Source organism: Tachypleus tridentatus, chromosome 13, assembly GCF_004210375.1.
Source record: "Tachypleus tridentatus isolate NWPU-2018 chromosome 13, ASM421037v1, whole genome shotgun sequence".
Lineage (NCBI taxonomy): Eukaryota > Metazoa > Arthropoda > Merostomata > Xiphosura > Limulidae > Tachypleus > Tachypleus tridentatus.
This window is the reverse complement of record NC_134837.1, coordinates 25,312,107-25,331,667: the sequence shown is the minus strand read 5'-3', so window position 1 is coordinate 25,331,667 and position 19,561 is coordinate 25,312,107. Positions and strand designations below refer to the sequence as shown.

Sequence of the window (19,561 nt, the reverse complement as noted above, 5' to 3'; positions counted from 1 at the left end):
CTATTGTTCCTTTTAGTCTTTGTATTTGGGCACAATCAGAAAAATTTTATATATCTTTGAATAGCATAGTAGCATCAACAGTTTGGTCTCTTCCACCATGGCTAATTACTATCCCCAACTGTGATTTGTCTTTGAGTCATCTGAGAAAGGCCAGTACTCCCGATTAGAAATTTCATTCTTTATTTGCTGAACATCTTTCAAACAATCCATCCATTTCCATATATACAGATGGTTCAAAATCAGGTGTGTCTGTAGGTTCTGCCATGGTTTGTTACAGTTCAGTTGTAACACACAGAATCCCCTCTACAGTTTGTGTTCACTGCTGAATTGTATGCCATTTCTCTTGCCCTGAATTATATTGAAACTGTGCAATATACGAATGTACAATCTATACTGATTCACCCAGCTGTCTATTGGCCCTGACATCATTCCATGTTTGTTACCATCCTATCCTTTTCAATATCCAAAACAAAGTGGCCCATCTATTTCTTCCAGTTTTTGGGATACCAGGTCATGTTGGTATTTGTGAGAACACGCTAGCTGTCGAAGCAGCAAAGTTCATCTGCTCTGGCTCTATCACCACCATCTCTGTTCCATACATGGACTATAGTCCAGTTATCAAAACCTGACTATACACCAGTTGGCAGTTGACCTGGAGTGAGCAACAAAATAACAAGCTTTTTTAAATAATTTTTCTTTAGCTCTTTGGTCATCTTGTTTCTGTAAAAATCAAAGGGAGGAAGTTGTTTTGGCTAGGCTACACATTGGTCACAGTTTTTTAACTCATCACTTCCTTTTATCTGGTACTGATACACCAGTGTATGGTATGTGGTGCTCAGGTTACTATCATGCATATTTTATTATCATGCTGTTGTTACAACAAAGAACAACGACGCCATCATTTTAAACATATTTTTAAGGTAGGTTTGCCCTTGACATTAGCCAATGTCATCATAGGTGATACTAGCCACCTCACTCATCTTTTTACATTTTTAAGAGCCATTGGTCTTTTTAACTTAGTTTACAGTTTTTGTTGGACAACATTGTTTTAGCATATTTCTTTTACACATTTTAATTTTATTTTGATCTGAACCCAGGACTGGAATGGTCAACTTCCAGGTAACTGATAGCAAGTTTGAACTTAATGCTTCAATCTTCCTGGCAGGTCTTAATTTTACACAATTTACATATTTTTACCTTCATTTACATATACCATTATAGTATACTACATCTTGTTTGGCACAGATAGCCTAGTAGCTTTGTGCCAATAAACATAAAATACCTACCCACCTACCTCTATATATATATGTTTTTGAGTATTTATGTGGGCAGTGTTATGCTCCCATTCATGCTTGGAATACTATAAAGTAATGAAAGATCTATTAATTTATACACATATACTTGTAAATACATATGTTTAAAGTGTATTTTGTTTTATGCATGTATTTTATCTGTTTTTATCAACTTAGAAACTATTAATTTTTATCACATTTTCAAAGTGTTATATGGAATGTATTTTATCTGTTTTTATCAACTTAGAAACTATTAATTTTTATCACATTTTCAAAGTGTTACATGGAATGTATTTTAATTGAAATTTTCAAATATTTCAAAACATTGGAATTAGAAATTTCAACCTGAATATCATCTCATGCACACATGTGCTAAATGGGCTGGTCATAAATAGTTAGTTTCAGTTATTGAAAACAGCATCTCCCGTCTCTGCAAAGTGCTTAATTTGGCTTTTTGAATCAAATATCATGCTAGACTATCACTTTTATAACATGTTCACTTTAGTGCATATTAAAACTCATCACTTTTCAAATTATAGATCCAGTGATTCATACCAAGGTGCTTATGCTAATAGTTATATTGTAAAATAAGTTATATATACTAAATGTATTTAATGATAGTTATTGTGTATGTTGAAATGGCTAAATGGAAATGGCTGAAATATTTTAGACCAGCCAAATTGTTACTACTTTTAGACCTTAGAATTTACACTGAGCAGGATTTTGTAATTTGACAGCTCTGTTGAATATCGGTGAATCTAGGTTGTAGAAACAACAGAACTGTCAAAACCAGTATGGTACACAGGACTACCATACACTTTCTACCTTTTTATATTTATGAGAAATCTTTTGAAATTTTAAGCATATTTTTGATACGTACCATTTTAACATAAATGTTGGACAGGATAAACATTAAATTGATATGGTTTGAACTATCTTTGTTTTTTGTCATTCATGTGGAGACAATACCTAAACTATCTGTGGAGGTACATCTATAAAGCTGCACTTTTTTCTACTTTTTCATTTATTTTTTTTATTTTATATACTAACTTTTTTTTCTGAGTTGCTTGATCTAATTCCAAATTCAGGAGTGGGGTGAAAAGAAAGTACCTTTCTGAGTACCCCTGGTTGTCTATTTCCAAGCAATGGGCACAGAAGGATTCAAACTGAAAAACCTGTGGTAAAAGATCAACAGCTTTGTCCTTCAATAGTAGGTCAGGTGATATTTTTTGGTTACAGTTTCCCTTGTGTTTGAATAAGAATGACCAATTACTTGTAGTGCTGGTTGTGTGACATTACTAATTCAACAAACACAGATACTTTACTGACTGTTACATCCAAATATGTCCAGAATAATACTTCAATAGCACATTTTAATGCCCTAAATCTGAAAGTGAAATTTTCCAATATGGTATTTTCATGTTGAAATCTGATCCTAAAATCTGGAAATTTCATTAAAATTGTCAAAATTTTAAAGATCTCAACTTTTCCTTTGTTTAATAACTTTTTCCATATATTTTTGGTAAAGATTTGTATGAAATGTACTGACTATATTAAATAGAATGTTTTCATTATAGATTGATGCTTGGAACATTGGACTATTTTGTATAACTTGAATACAATCACATATACCTGTTGTATTGTTATGATATTTTGTTCTTGACAAACTACTAAACTTAAACCCAACTAGCTGCCTTCCCTGTATTATGTAGCAGCTGAGTTTGTCACGAAGAAAAAGTTAAGATTCATAATGTAAACAACAAAGTTACTAGCACAAGATAAAACAAGGGCAAGTTATTATAATGTATGTGTTGAATTAGCAAAAGGTGTAGAGAAAACTTCAACAGACTTTTCTTATCTGTTTATTTTTATCTTTCTCATAATTAAAATTAAAAGCTGTAAGGAACTTAAATTGATAAAACTTGCAGTTATGGGGCAAACCTGGCTTTATTCCTATCAAAATGATTTATGTCCATTGTAAGTAGGATACATAATTCTTGTGAAATTTGTTTTCAAAAATGAAACTAGTTGATCAAATTGTTTGAAATTTGATAAGTTTCCTAAAACTATGTAATCTCAGAAAAAGTATTTGATTTTAAATATTTCAACTGTATCTACTCAGAATTTATTATTTAATGTAGTTATTTGCAATTGGAGTAGTTCACCTGCAAGTGGTTTTATGTTATATAAAAACACTATTGTTTTTTCTTAGTTTTCACATTTCATTTGAATTGTCTCTACAACTTGCCGCATTAATACTAAAGAGGTGTTTAAATTAAATGTTTATATTTTATTATCCATTTTCACTACTGTATCACTAACTCAAACTGCTTGCATCAAAGTTTAAAATTAAGAAATAGAAATATGTATATACCTTTTAACTCTTCATTGAATAATCTTAAAATATCTTCTTTGGGTCATATCCATATTATTTTGTCTTTACCTTTTGACCTATAGTTCATTTTTCATGTTTTATTTTCTGTTCTTGTTCTTTATCTTTGATTATTTATGGCACCACATTTAAACAAGTGCCATGGGTGATATAATGTTATCATCAACAGAAAAGTTTTAGCCTGTGACAAAATGTTCTGCACTTACCTAGTTAGAAAAAACTTGAGTGTTGTGAAACTTAGAATGATATTGAAAAATAATCACGTTTTCTGAGCATAATTTAAATGTGTGTGTGTGTAAAACCTTAAAAATTTTCTTAAGGCTTAGGGACCTATGACAAGCAGCAACTGAGGACAAAGGTTGTAATTAGAAGAGACAATTGCCTTATGTCTTTATTTACTTTTCAATGCTTCAAGACAAATAAGCTTAAGAGCTTCTTCATAAATATTAATAATCTGTAAACATACATAGTGTATTATAATTGAAACTTGATTGCATCTTACAGAATACTAGTCCACTAAAACACAGCCAAGACAGGTAAGTTTTATGTTATTGGACACTACAACGTGGGTGTATGTGCACCACATCATTGTAACATCTGCATTATTAACCATGCAGCACTGAAAGGTCAGTATAATGAAAATAATAATATTGTGAGATTTAAGTTATTTAAACATATATTTTCAAGTTATAATTTGTAGTCGTTCTAGAATTACAAAGGCATTTATTTATTTTCAAATGTTTTTATGGAGGGTATGAGATCAGTCAAATAGACTAAAACCCTACAAAGATTTATTTGTGAAACAAGAAATAAAATATAGTTATTTCATAAACATTTGATAACTATCTAAACATTGTAAGGATTTTGAATGTGGAATTTGATGATTTTCTGAATAAGAAAAGTATTTTTGATCTTAAAGAAAATTTTGTGTGTTTCCAACCAACATGTGAGAAGAAAAAGGCATGGAAAACATTCCTCAACAAACCTTAGGACTTAAATAAAAAAAATCTAATATTTTGCATATGAAAACATTATAATGTTTACTGGTATCCTGCCAAATCTTATGAATATATGTTTAATAATTTGAAGGCTATAGCTTAAACTGTAACAAACACAAAATAGTTATAAGGTCAATCACAGGGACTGAGCCTGAGCTAAAAGAGCTAACCCTTTTGCTACTTGCTCAGTGTTATATACACAAGTATATCTACACGTTTGTCTTGTTAAGCATTTGCACTGTAACCTTTGGTACAGCATGTGCATCATCACAAAATTTGGTAGACTTTTAGTAAAGATTACAAGTATTCATTACTAAGGAATAGCAATGAAACTAGTTTGTTTTATTACTATTATGAGAGCAGTGATTTCATTTTATGATTAAAAAAACTATTCTCTATTCCAGATATCTCTAATATTATTTATGTAATCTCTAAAACTTCCTAAATACATTTCAAACATTTGTTTTCAGTAAGAGTATATTTTATATTATTTTCTAGACTACTATGTAGGGTGCATCACTTAACCAACCTCGTAACTATTGTAAAAAAAATTAGAAAAAATGTGTTATATATTTATATATATAAATTATGCTTTTTTCTTGCTGGAATGACTACATATTGTTACATGAAAATACAAATGTTTCGTCCAAGTAACTTTAGTTTTATAATGCTGCATATTTATTTTTTATTTTATTCAGTGATGTCGAGAAAACTCACTTGTAGAGAAATACATTTGCAAAAATGGCTCGTTTGGGTTGAGAAAATATTTTATGTAGAAGAGCGAACAACGTTTCGACCTTCTTCGGTCATCATCAGGTCGAAATATTGTTTGCTCTTCTACGTAAAATATTTTCTCAACCCAAACGAGCCGTTTTTGCATAAATATTTTTATTTTATTGACCTTATGGTTATGCATAACTTACACTAATGAGGTGCACATACACTCAGGTCACACATCCAGTAAAATAAAACTGACATTTAGTATTTTGTCTTGGCTGTGTTTTAGTGGATTAGTATTTTGTGATATAGTTACATTATATGTGTACATAGATTATTACTATTTAGAAATAAATTATTAAACGTTTTTCTTTTTAATATAGAACAATAAACCAAGAAGTAAAGCAAACAATTATCTCTTCTCACTATGACCTTTGTTTTCGGTTGCTGCTGGACACAGGTTGCTAAGCCTTTTAAAATTTTGCACATGGAGGGTATCAAACAAGGTTTTTTTATGTGTACAGTTTAATAACCAAAATAAATAATTATACTGATACCATAGAATTCTAAAATAATTTATTAAGCTTAGGAAGTAAGATATACTTAGATTTTAAGAAATACAAAATTTCCAGCAGTTTAAAGACACAACCTATCTCCTTGAAATCTTGGATCAAAAGAATGTGGAAGTTTTTTCAAAGATTAAAATGGCTGAGAAAACCACTCTGGTTATTTTCATGTCACATGTTGAAGTATATATATATGGGACCATATTCAAAGATGGAAAGAGGCAAAGCCATATCTCAGCAAAATAAAAGGATATAATATTCTTATTTTATATTCCAGCTTTGTGATATCAGTAATTTGAATTCCTAATTTGTATGAAATTACAGACTTAGTATTTTGACATCACAAACTTCTAATTTTAAACAGTGCTGCATTCAACATAGCACGTGACTCACTAAAATCTAAATTTAGATGTGTTCCTTTAATATTTACATTAAAATTAAGACAAACTCGTATATAATATTAAAGCTTGAATTATAATTTGCAATTTGGTTCAAAACTTATTGACATAAGTTTATAAAATCGTAGTTCAGTAAAATTTTGAGTGCAAGTCAAATGTGATAACATGGCCTTTGACCCATTGTGAAAGGGTTATTTTACAGTTTCTGAAATAAATTTTCTTTGTTTAATTTAGGTTTATCTATTGATTTGCTCTGTCTTTTAGTGCAGATGTATATGTGAATATATAATTGAACATATTGACATTATTTAATTTTTCACACAAAATTTTATTCCTATATGAAAGTGCAATATTCTCAGGATTCTCACTTCTAGTTCATCTTATATTAAGATTTACAATATTTGATTTTTTACAAGCAGTTCCATAAACGAATATCTGTTTATGTAAATGATAATGTGCTGAGTTTCAAGTTATTTAAAAGTCAGGAAAGTTGTTGTTTAAAGAAAATTTTGTCAGGTTTCACTAACTCTCAAGGTTTATAATAGGGAAGGAGCACAGCTGGTGTAGAATTTCTTATAACAAATTGTAAAATCATTTAATAAATTTATTATCTGGAATACTTTGATGTGGATGTAACGAGAACTTCAAAGTAACTGAACTATTTTTTACCTTTCAGAAAATGATAATGAACTTCAGGCTTTCTGAACTTCAAGTTCTTTTGGGTTTCGGAGGACGAAATAAGAGTGGTAAAAAGTCTGAACTTCAGGCACGAGCGTTGGAGCTTCTCAATTTGAACTCTGTGCCTGTACAAATGAAGATTCGAGAACTTCAAAAGTAAGGGAAGATATTTACATAGTATATTTCTGGTATCAACAAAATATTTGTTTCAAATGTCTGCATCTATCACCTTAGTTTTTGTATTTTATCGATGTTGGTGGGTCTTTATTTTGTTTGAGTATATTGATTGTTTTCATGCCTATTAAATGCACATAATTATTTAAATACAAATTCAGTTGTATGCAGAACTGTTGTTTTGGTTAAATATTGAATTAATTAATATTTAAATAAGTCATATTTTGAAATGCATATTTATTTTTCAAGGTGCATGCATATCCTTGAAATTGAAAATGGAACTTAAAGGGTTTGAAAGTGCTTTTTTAAAAGGGTCTTGTTTTTTTTTCAAAAGTAGTTGAAAATATTTTAATAGCAAAATATATCAATATGTTTAGCTATAATATATGTTGTGGAATTGAGCACAAGAAATAAAGATTATTCTATCTCTTGTCTACATTCGTATGTTGAACAAACAATTACAATTTTATGAAATTTTTGTGGAATCTAGTTGATTATAATGTAGATTTTAACCTCCAGAAAAAGCTTAAAAACATTGAGAGTACTCAGAAAATGCTTGAAATTAGTCTGAGCAATTCAACATAAACCATGATTTTATTATTGTATATTATCTGTAATGAATTTATAATGAAAATTTCAAATGTTAATAGTTACAACTAGAGCTTAGTAATTTTAATGATTACAATTGATTACCTGTGAGCAGTGATCACATTGATTAATCGAAGGTAGTGATTCCAGTTATTGTTTTTGGTTATTTTGGTAGACAGTAATCAAAATTATGATTTAATCGGTTATCACAAAAATAATCAATTAATCAAAATAATGGTTTCTAATTATTACTATTTTTGATTATTCCAACTATACACATTATCAAAATATTACTACAAAATTTGCTCATCCTTTGTTATTGGGATGCTACTATTTGCCACTCTTTTAGTGCAGCTGATCAAATTTATAAGGAAACTTTACACCATGATTGTTTAATAAAAATGCTTTGTTTAATGTTTAACCGAATTCATTGTGTAGGGATTCTCTTTTGAGGTTTTTATTTTTTACAGAGAAATTTAGGTTGAGTCTAACTGTGTTCTCTAATTGTTGTGTTTTAACATTCACATGTGTACATATACTAGAGAAACTAACAGTTTTGTGACTGTACATAATATACTATCTAGATTGAAACACCATATTCTGACTCACCAAAGGTAAATCACATTAGCAGTATTCACCAACTATATGTACTAAATACAACTTTATGAAGTTTATCAGGTTCAAGTTTTAGATTAGCACAGAGTTTAAGATGTCTTTTTGTGTATCAAAAATAAGCCAAAAAACAGGAATGTTTGTTTTGAGCGACCTGCCATCCGATCAAAATATCCCACAACTGAAAAGTATTTTCATCTATAGATTTTTTTATGTTATCTTTAATTGCCTGTTCTATGACACTGTATTTGTGCATTTAGTATTTTCTTTGAACCTAAAATCACATGATACACATCTACTGACAGCAAGGTCTGTCAAAATCTGAAGATGTGTGTTTGTGATAAAAAGCTAAATTGAAATTAAAAAGAAAAAATACACCCTTTAAAAAAACTGCTCTGATTCTCTCCAAAATTAAATCTAATTGGGCACATCATAGTTAAGATATTAAACTACTGTTCATTTTATATGATTTATATTACTGTTAAAATTTTATAGCTTGTTGAGTACTATTACAATATCTTTGATTAGCTTCTGCTTGAGAATAGTATGTGATCAAAATGGATTTCAAAGTCTCTTTTGTGAAATATTGTATTTATACCTATTTGTATGATTTTCTTTATCCATATTATTTTTACGATTGAATTTCACTATATCATGTTAAATATTCACATTTATAAAGTCAAGGTACTAACTTGTCTAAAATTAGATTGTTGTGACTTGTTGGATTTTTTTTACTGAATCTTTTTTAATATTAAAGAAATGTGTATATATAACTTCCGTACAGAATTTTATGAAAACATGGAAAGTAATGACTTACAACTTTAAATCAAGATGTTTGTTAGAAGGAAATTAATTTACCCTAAAAAAGGGTTAGTCAAGGCCCAAGGATTGAACATATAAATTTAAAAATCCTATGGCAAAGTTATTCAGCTTATCCATGTCACTCTATTAAAACTAGGACAATAATATAAAATAACCACAACTGAGCTTCTTCTAGGCTATAAAAATGAGCTAATTTGGTCTACTCACCATTTACAGTCCCAATTAGTTAAAATGGTTACTACTGAGTAATATCCACCCTCCTCTCCTGCAATCAGTAAAGTGACATTTAATAATTTATATTTTTCAAATTTCTATTGTTTTTGTCAGTAAAAACAAGAAGAAAAAATGGTTCATTTGAATAATTTTAAAACTATTTTTGATTGTGTAATCAAAACTGAGATAAAAAGTTATTTAGAATGACATCATAAACAACTGCTATTAACAGTTTCATTAACTGAACTTGAACCTGATAATTGATTACCAAGATGTTGCCATGCTTTGACAGAATAGAGTTTTGTCATTTTTATAAATCTGGTATTAAACACCTTTTCACTTGCTAACACAATGTCTGGTACTTCTGAGTTGAAGATTATCAGCCTACAGCTCACTATAAACAAGGCTCAGCACTTATATGATGTTCCTTTTTCAGAATGCACTGAAATTGACATAATTATTAGCTTGTTTAATGTTGCCAAACAAACAGACATTATGCTAAACAGCAGGATAAGGTATAGTTTTCAGAAAACATCTCAAGCATTTTTTTTCACTGTTCTGTTTTATAAACTGTCTCAAAAGATTCAGTTCACTTCTTTTTTGCACAGGATCAAAATTTATCACTGTAATGTATGTTTACAACTTCCAGTTCTTAAGAACATGACAAAATAGAAATAGACTTGACCAAAAATAGTGAAAGCAATCATGAACTTTAAGCCTGGAAATGTTTGCAAACTTTTCACCAACACACAAAAGCTAAAGCCAAAGAGTAAGCTTTTTCTGGTTGAAGATTCATCGACATGTACATGGCAAAAAAATGGTTTCTTCAGGAACTGTTGATAGTGAATTATCAATTCAATGTTTTGTACTTCAGTGAGATATTTGCTCATTTTACATGGCTTTGTGTAGTATGGCAAATATTCAGTATCACCTAAATAAAGCTGTTAAATACAAACTTTTATAGCTGCATACTGTATTGCATTACACTCAGGTTAACAAATTGATATTTTCAAAACAAGAGGAAAGGGCTTTAACATTATCATGAGCCATCTTGTGAGGTTCTAGATTGTATAGTAGAAAAATACTTGTGTATATTTAACTTACAAATGGTTTTACAGTAAGGCATTTACAGATCTAAAAGAAGCATGTTTTTCTTTAGACAGTATTTCCATAACTTGAATCTGTACTAAGGTTCCAAGTAAAGATAGTACTTGAAAAACTAATTTTTTTCCCATGGTTTCTCAAAATCTATTTCTATAATTGTATCAAACAGTTCTTTCTTAATTTACTTAAATTATACCAGGTTTTGCAATCTGCAGGATACAGGTGATGAGTTCCTTGAGATTCTTTCGTTGTGGAGTATAAATTATTTTAACTTGCAATTTTCTTATTATTATTCTGTTATTAAACAACAAAGTTAGAAGTATAAAAATCTTGTAACTACCAAACATGTATAAGCTACTTTGCTATTGTTTTTCAAAATAGGTGATCTATTTTCAAGAATCAAGGTTTTCATGAGATACTAGTTACAGCTCATCTATCTGATTACTTAGTTTTATATATGATCTTTCCACCACCTAATTTGTGTGTGTGTGTGTGTTGGACTAGCTAATTGCCTTCATACTTTCAACTGAAACCTTTATCAGTCTCTGCTTTAAAAATATTGTTTTGAAATTATTTAATAGTTATTTTTAATACATTCAAGCAAAGATTGTATAATATTAACAATATATTTGTCATACAGTAAGAGGTGTGCTCCGAGTAACCTTTCACTGGTAATCTGTGTGTAGTGAAATACTTCTCAACATGTACAAAAGAAAATCACATTTTCAAATTTATATTTTTAGTTTTACATTTTCACATATTGGCATCATCAGAGTGATAGTTTGTTTATGGAAAAGGTGTTAATCACTTTGCAACTTGTTTGGTATAATATAAACAAGCTCATATATACCTTTGTACGTTAAGTATATGCCATATAACTTTTAACACAGTATGTTTATCTTCAGAAAATTTGATACTTTTAGTTAAGATTACAAGTTTCTATGTAGGCAAAAAAGTTAGATTTTTTAATGAAATACAAAAATATTTGTTTCTTAAGATATTGAGTCTGTTTCATTACTATTGCAAGTGCAAAATGATTTTATATTGCAATAAAAAACTGTTCCTCATCCCCAAAATCTCTGATATTATTTGTGAAATCTCTCAAACTTTCTAAATGTATTTCAACTATTTGTTTTCAGTAAGACTTTATATTTTGTTATCTTTTTACCCTAACTGTGTGGGGTCTGTCACTTGACCAACCTCATAATCATGATAAAAAAAAATTAGGAAATGTAAATTATGGTTTTTAAGTGCTATAATAACTACGTATTATAACATGAAAATACAAAAATGTGTAAGTAACTTAAGTTTCATAATGATATATATTTACTTTTTTACTATATTGACCTTCCAGTCATTCACAGCTAATATTACATAACTTGCTTTGACATAGGACACATGCACTCATGTTACAATATCCAGTAGTATAAAACTGACCTTTAGTGTTTAAGTGCACTATTATGTTGTAATGTAGTCACATTTCAATTATTAATCGTATATTATTATTATTGAGAAATAAGTTATGAAATTTATTTTAAAATATGAAACAATAAAAAAGTTAAACAAGCAATTATCTCTTAGCTATGACCTTTGAACTCAGTTAATGCAAGACATAGTTTGCTAAACCTTTTCAAATTTTGCACTTGGAGGATATCAAACAAAAGAAAAATTGTTTTTAGGTTTTATGTATACAGTTAAATAACTAGAAAATTGTAAATAACTATACTGATGCCATAGAATTCTACTATAATTTTATGAAACCTAGAAACTAAGCTGTATTTAGGTTTTAACAAAAGCGAAATCTAGACCAAAGACACAACCTACATTCTTGAGATCTTGGTTCAAAAGGACAGTGTAGCCTTTTCACAGATCAAAATGGCTGAGAAAGCCACTAGAGAGATTTTCTAAGCTGTCAGTTAGTTACTCTCATATATATTAAAGAAAGTGTATAATAGGGTCAGTTTTGAGAAATTCAGAAAAAATGAATGGGCTCTTGTGTTTGATTCAGTATATAAACCATATTTGAACAAAATTAGAAGATGCGAGATTCTTATTTTATATTTCTAGCTTGCCAGTATTGGTAATTTGAATTTCTAATTTGTGTGAAACTATATACTTAGTATTTTGATATCATAAACATTCTAATTTTAACTGTCCTGCATTCAACATACCACAAGATTCATTAAAAATTATATATAGATGTGTTCTTTTAATATTTACTTTTAATAAATTAAATCATATATGATATTAAAGTTCTACAATTTGATTCCAAACTTGCTGACATAAATCTGTAAAATAGTAATTCAATAACATTTTGAATGCAAGTAAACAGTAAATAACTGAGATGGCTTTTGACCTATGAAATAATTAAACAATAAGTTTAACACTTGATTAAATCTTGTACTGTTATATACTATATTCTTTTACTGAAGTGAGAAGAAACAGAAACTGCAGTAATACCTAGTCGTTCACAGGGATCTGTTGTTAGTTCAAAAAAGAAACAAGCCAGTTTCAAAGTAATTAGTAAGTTTACATTTTGTAGCCATACTTGTGCCACCACTGCTATTTGAATAAGAAGTGTTTGACTAAATGTTCATAAATCCAAACTTTCTCTTTATTCACTTACTAGCATCCAGCCTTTAATGTCTTGATGCTTTAGAAGCCAAAGATCCCAGTAAATGACTTGGGTATTACTGCAACTTTTCTGTTTGTTCTCACTTCAGTAAAAGAATATAGTATATAACAGACCAAGATTTAAAAAGACAAATAAATGGATTTCCCAATTTGGTATACATTTCTGTGTTTAAAGATATGTCTATACTGTTTTGTATAGATCTCAATCAATTCACCCAGTTTCTGGAATACTCTATCCAATCTTTATGGAATGGATAGGAATACCTATTTTCTACACCTTTCTTGAATACATCTTTTCCCTGTAACCAATTGCAATAGGAAAGTTCTGTGGAAGTTGGCTAGGATTAGTGTACCTTTTAATGAGGTGGAAATGATGTTACAGAGGTTCACAATTATCTTCGAAGTTGCTATATTCATGATGTTCTAAAAACATAGATCCAAGAAGTCTCAATAAAACTGAAATGGAAACCCCATAGCCCAAGCACTTTCCAAAGGTGGACCATTCTTCAGGGGCAAAGAAAGACCCACCTTTCAAAAGTGCTTAGGTTATAGGGTTTCTATTTCATTTTTACAAAGTTGTCATGTAAGTGTAAGCTTTCCACCTGTTTTTTTGCAGCATGCAAGTACAGTTGAAATGTCTTTATTAATGATATAAACATCATAGTGGACTAACCAACTAAACATTTTATTCTGTACTATAATCTCCACCCACTTCAAGATTGAGGGCAAAGAAATGGAACTAGCATAGATTGAGAATGAAGAATGAATGTAATTTGCAATCCAGCAAAAATTAGAAATTATGAAGTCAATGAAGACAGTAATGCCAGAGTAACATCATAGACAGGGATTATCAATTACATGGTTGTTAGTGGCATTTTGTTTGTTTTTTGGGTGCACTTGTTCAGAAATACAAAAAATGCAAACATGTGGATAAAATAAAAAAATAACCTCTGTTACATTTATGTCTAGGCCTTGTTTTAGAACTCCAAAATAAACTACTAAATAGATGTGTGGCACTAACAGCTGATTACTGGCATGATTTTTGGTGTTGATTTGTTAGGTGATAAATAAAACATTCAAATTTGAAATCAAATGTGCTGAAACTTTTTTAGAAAATTATCATTATTTGTGATGATGAGAAACCCACTTGAAGAAAAAATGTATTCTCAGGATGGCTGGTACATGTATTAAAATGTTGTTCTGTACTTTATTTTAATTAAAGTTTTAATACCTGTACCAGCCATTTTGAGAATACAAAATTGCCTTTAACTCTTAATCTAAAACAGTTGGAAATTACCATTCATAAAATTATACTTATTACACACTTTTTATAACACTTGTTAAGTAAATACAGATGAAAATATAATTGTACCCAAAAATTCAAGAAACGGTATTTGTTTTCTTCTGGTGAGAGGAAGTTGTGCAAGAATGCATATTTAGGTGAAATTTGAGAACACAGTTTCAGTTTATGATTATATTCAATTACAAAGATCAGTTGGTTGAACTTTTATGTTCGATGACCATCAAGATTCCCGTTTCCTTTGAAACTGCTGCAATTCAAATGGTGCTCAACACTTGTTTTCATACAACTTGGTACATTTGATTATCTTTAACTGTTTAGTATTTTTGGTACAGAAGTTATCATTGTTGTGAACTTTCCTCAAAGTGATTCTAAAATTGCAAAGAAGTTAACAGAAACAGTTTTTACATATCACCTACCTGTAGATGTTCAAAGGTAATGTACAGATTTACCAGCAATGAAACCTTTGCACAGATGTATTCTCATCAACTCTCCAGACTTCTTAATATGCAGATCATTTTACTACATTGTTTAGAGACTGTAGCTCCTTTAACCTTGCTATCTGTAAAATTACCTTTAGTAGATATGATTAAACATCTGAAATTTATGAATGCTTTCATATTACATGAAGTCATTGTAGTTATTGTCTTCAATTTGCCTTTTGGTTTTTATCTGCCACTGGTACAGCAGTTTCTTTTGTTGTTTTTTTTTACTTTTCATTTTATTCTTTTATCTCTATAAAATGTTTTTATAATTTGAAGTTGAGCTTCTAGACAATCTCTTTAGTTAGGCACGTAAAAGATCCAGTTCAGTAGTGGTACTTATTGACTACTGATTCATTCCTTGCTTAGATTCAGACCATCTTGTTATGATTAACAATGAATTTAGGATAGTGCCCAGCAATTTACTGATGGTGCTGGGCAGTTATCACAACAATGTTATGAAAAGACTATCACATCAACTTTCATTAAAAGAGGAGGCATATATTAGTAATGGTTTAAGCTCCTCCATTTTTCTGTTATTTACATTGCAAACATTGCTTTTTGTCTTGCACTGACATGATCATCTCCATTTTGATTTTTTTCTTATTTGGAACATCAGAGATAAGCTTTACTCCTCTTTTTATGCACTCGCATATAAAGCAATAAGTTTATTGTACATGTATACATTAGTAAAGATTAATATAAATTCTCAAAACATTTGTATGATGAATTTAACATTTCACTGTAATAAAATGTAGCTTTAGCCTACTTTTCTTGTATTTTCATGTAACTTATAATAATTATGACTGTAAATACTTTTTATTTACATAATTAGAGATTTAAAAAACTATTAGTAAGTATTTAAAATATTTAAAAGTATATATGTTTCTGTACAGTGTAGGTAAAAATTATGTACTATAAATTATTTTGTGCAGTCTGTAACCTGTGTTATATTAAAGCACTGTAATTACAAGCCATATAATACTAACTTCAGTATCTGTTTTAGAGTAACTTTGAATTACAGAAAGGAGGTAGACATTTTAGGGAATCATTGTGTTTGTATAATGATACTGGGTGAGAGTTTTAAAAAATGTAGACGTACCATAACAATATTTACAAAAGCTTAGTATAAGAAAAAAATTTAACTTAACCCAAATTTGTACATATAGTGTATCAGAGTAATTTTTCATGTGATTGCTAATTGCATAGAATAACAGTTGTTCTTATTAGCATACAAATTAATGATTTAGTGCCCAAAACAATAGTATTTTAAAATTACTCAAGACTAGTTAGTACACTTATTGAAAAAAACAACCTGAGTGAAACATCAATTCAAATTCAGTTCTTATGATTGATATTATGAACAAAATTTTCAAATACTTCCCAATAACACAGAAAAAGTATTGCCTTGAATAATTTAATCAATAAGTGAATTTTTTCCTCAGAAACTAATTGTTATTTTTGTAGAAAAAATAGTTCTAATACAGGTCTCAACAAATCCTGGGAGCTAGGTCACCATTGTGACAAAAACTTTCAGCTATTTTCTTTCATTTTATTTGTGCATAGGGCTGTGCTAAGTAAAACTTGATTCTTGAACAGTTTTGGACTCCTGTTGGAAGTCCAGAACTGGTTTTGCATTATTTGAGTGTAAATTGAACTTTGTTTCTAGGATTTTAATGGCAGATTCAACAATTCTTCATGTTTTTCACAGGAATGAAGCACTGTGATTGCACAAAATTCATTACTAATATCATGCAGTTTTGTTTTCCTTCTTTCAGTGCACATATTTTAGACTCAAACAGGAACAAAAAGCAGTTAAGTCAGGCAGTACTGCTAAATAATAGTTTTGCCTTAACACATGATTTGTAAAGATTCATTTGTTACAGTTGTGCAACAACCAAGGTAAAGAAACTTTATCAAAATTTCTTAAAGTTAAGTCAGGCAGTACTGCTAAATAATAGTTGTTGATGTTGTGTGATCATTGTCCTACACTTGTTGCTGTGAAAATAAATAAATGTATACTAGTTCCTCAGTTATCTCTTCCAGTCTGGAAAAAACAAAATGTCATGAATAACAGAAATGACAAATAATTGAAACACACTCACCAGTTAGCCCTATTTAATCTAAGTTACATTTTTCAGTTTTTTTAGTTTTGTGTTTTAGTTTATAATATTTTTACTGTTATTCAGTAATGTTATGTCAGTCAGTCGTAGTCAGTTTCTCCAAATGTCATGAGTTACATGAATGCAATTCTGTGTTTTCTCTTGTAGAACTTCTCTTTGATTACCTATTCCCATTTTAGTTGAATTTAATCACTAATGTAGACATATATAGCTCTTAAATTTCAGTAGTTTTTCTGCTATGGAAATGTATTCACACCCTATCAATGCCTATGAAAAATAATTAAAAAGTATTGCATATCTATGCTTGGGAAATTTCACAAAAATCCTTTGTTAAAACATCCTGAAAATACCAATTATCTGTAGGGAAAAGGACAATTCATAACTGGGCAGTACCCTAACACAACCTGATCATGCATCTGTGGTTAAAGGACACCTACTGTGCAGCATAGAACTGAGGATGACAACAGAAGTTGAGTGAAACCTTTAAGAAATGTTTATATTGTGTTTTGGTATATACTAAGCTTTTAATCACTAATAAAAAATTTAACCAAGCTACAAGTACTTTTTATTCCTGTCTAAACAGCTAAAAATAAGAGACAAGGCTAGACTTGAACCAGCTGATTTAAGATTTGAAAACATGCCAGATCCTGTACCTGAAAACCTCAGATATTGTGCAACACCTGAACTTTTGTTTGGAATTGTAATGGCACAATTATGAAAAAATTTGGGGAAATGAAAAACTGCAGATAATCAAGAATTCTGGATGGCAGAGGGTCTGATAATTGAGGCACTAATGTAGTTCCCATTTCCTAGTAAAAAAGAAAGTAGTGAAGTTAGGTACACCTTGCTTTTGAGTTTTTAGACAGACTCTTAGATCTGAAAATATTTGTGAATCCTCTTCAACAAAATAATGTGTCTTAACAACTAGTATTACGTAGAGACAGAGATTATCATCTCTCTAGGTTTGTACAAAATGTCACCATCACCAGTACTCTGTTATCAATAGGAGGAGAAAAATTCCCAAGTTTTATTTTGTTAGGTATCTTTGATACAAAGGAGGTATAGAGATGAGTAGAAATTTGTATTAACTTACTATATTTAGAAAAATTAGTAACAATTTAGTTTACACCTCTCTGGTGACCTGCCATTAACATTAACCACAACTCATTTTTTCCCTCAAGTAAAATAAAACACATCACGTTTTCAAAGTCAGGTTATTTTAATGTCTAGTTATCAATTAATAATTTTAATGTACATATTCTTGCATTGCTTAAAAACATGACTGTTTTTCACACCTGGTAAGACTTAAATAATTATTTATGAAAATTTTACATATATATGAAGCTGTACAATACAATAAGATTCTCTTTGTTAGTATTGTAGATTTCCTGTTCTATAGCAGCAATATTTTAAACAAAGAAATCTTATTTACAAAGTTTCAACACCTCTTTGCAATTTTGTAAACTGAAAGTCTTTATAATTAGCAGTGATTCTACAATCCTAGTACTTGTTTAATATAAATTTACTTCTTGACAATTTCAAAATTAAAATGATTTAGAACATTATACCCTCAAATATAATTTTATTACGACTAAGATCTGTGGTATGTGTAATAAAGAATTCTGTAAATAGACAACATTTTTGGAAAACAGTTGAGCAGGCATAATCAGGTACATAGAAAACAGTTTACTTGTATATATTACACAATGAGAGTAGCTGCATTAGCCACCTTGCATCTGTTTTTGCACTATCCCTCCTATAGGTTTTATCCATTATCATTTTAAGGAGATGAGGAGAATTATTAAAACAATGTCATCACAGTGTGATTTTTTTTCTAAATAAACCTTTTCTTTAACAAATTTGTGGGTGTCAATGTAAAGTAAGACAAGTAACTGTTTTCTTAAAAGCTGAAATGACTAATTTTTCTTTCATACAGCACATATACATCTGTTTTTTATTCCATAAAACCTTTGAAATGTTGTAAAATGCTTGTTTTGGAAGAACAACTCTAAAATGAAAAACATAAAGCTTTATGGGATTTTTCCAAATGAATAAATTAAGTTAAATGCTTTTATATCTGATATATATATATATATGTCAGTAAGAGTGCATTTTGTGGACTGCAAAACATTATTGTAATTTTTTTGGGTGATTACCATTTATTCCTATGGTAAGAATATTCATTAGTTTTGCCTTAACACATGATTTGTAAAGATTCATTTGTTACAGTTGTGCAACAACCAAGGTAAAGAAACTTTATCAAAATTTGTTATTGGATGTATTGATTTTTTCTTTGTTTCATTTTGATACACCTGCTGGTAAATGTGTGTGTCTATTTCCTTACTGCTACTTTTAAAGAAATTATGTAAAGTATTTTAAGGTTTGTAAAGGTATCCTTTTATATATCTTGTGTCACTATTTAAACTTGTAATACTGAACTGACTACATTATTATTCCAGCTTATAAGA

At 29.5% G+C, this 19,561-nt stretch overlaps 1 protein-coding gene across 12 annotated transcripts in view; it reads left to right on the top strand.

Annotated features, from left to right (window-relative positions):
- The window catches only part of LOC143238764 (E3 SUMO-protein ligase PIAS2-like), a 124,084-nt gene that overhangs the window by 10,445 nt on the left and 94,078 nt on the right, over positions 1-19,561 (top strand). For 10 of the 12 annotated variants that reach the window (XR_013020745.1, XR_013020744.1, XM_076479287.1 and 7 more), the window contains one exon: positions 7,040-7,197. Coding sequence is in view for 10 of the 12 variants with exons in the window: in XM_076479287.1 (XP_076335402.1) it covers positions 7,040-7,197 (158 nt within the window). In the remaining 2 variants the exon portion in view is untranslated. Of the gene's footprint in view, positions 1-2,380; positions 2,507-7,039; positions 7,198-17,477; positions 17,784-19,561 lie in introns of those variants that run through there. The other 2 variants (XM_076479288.1, XM_076479290.1) reach the window with 2 other exon arrangements.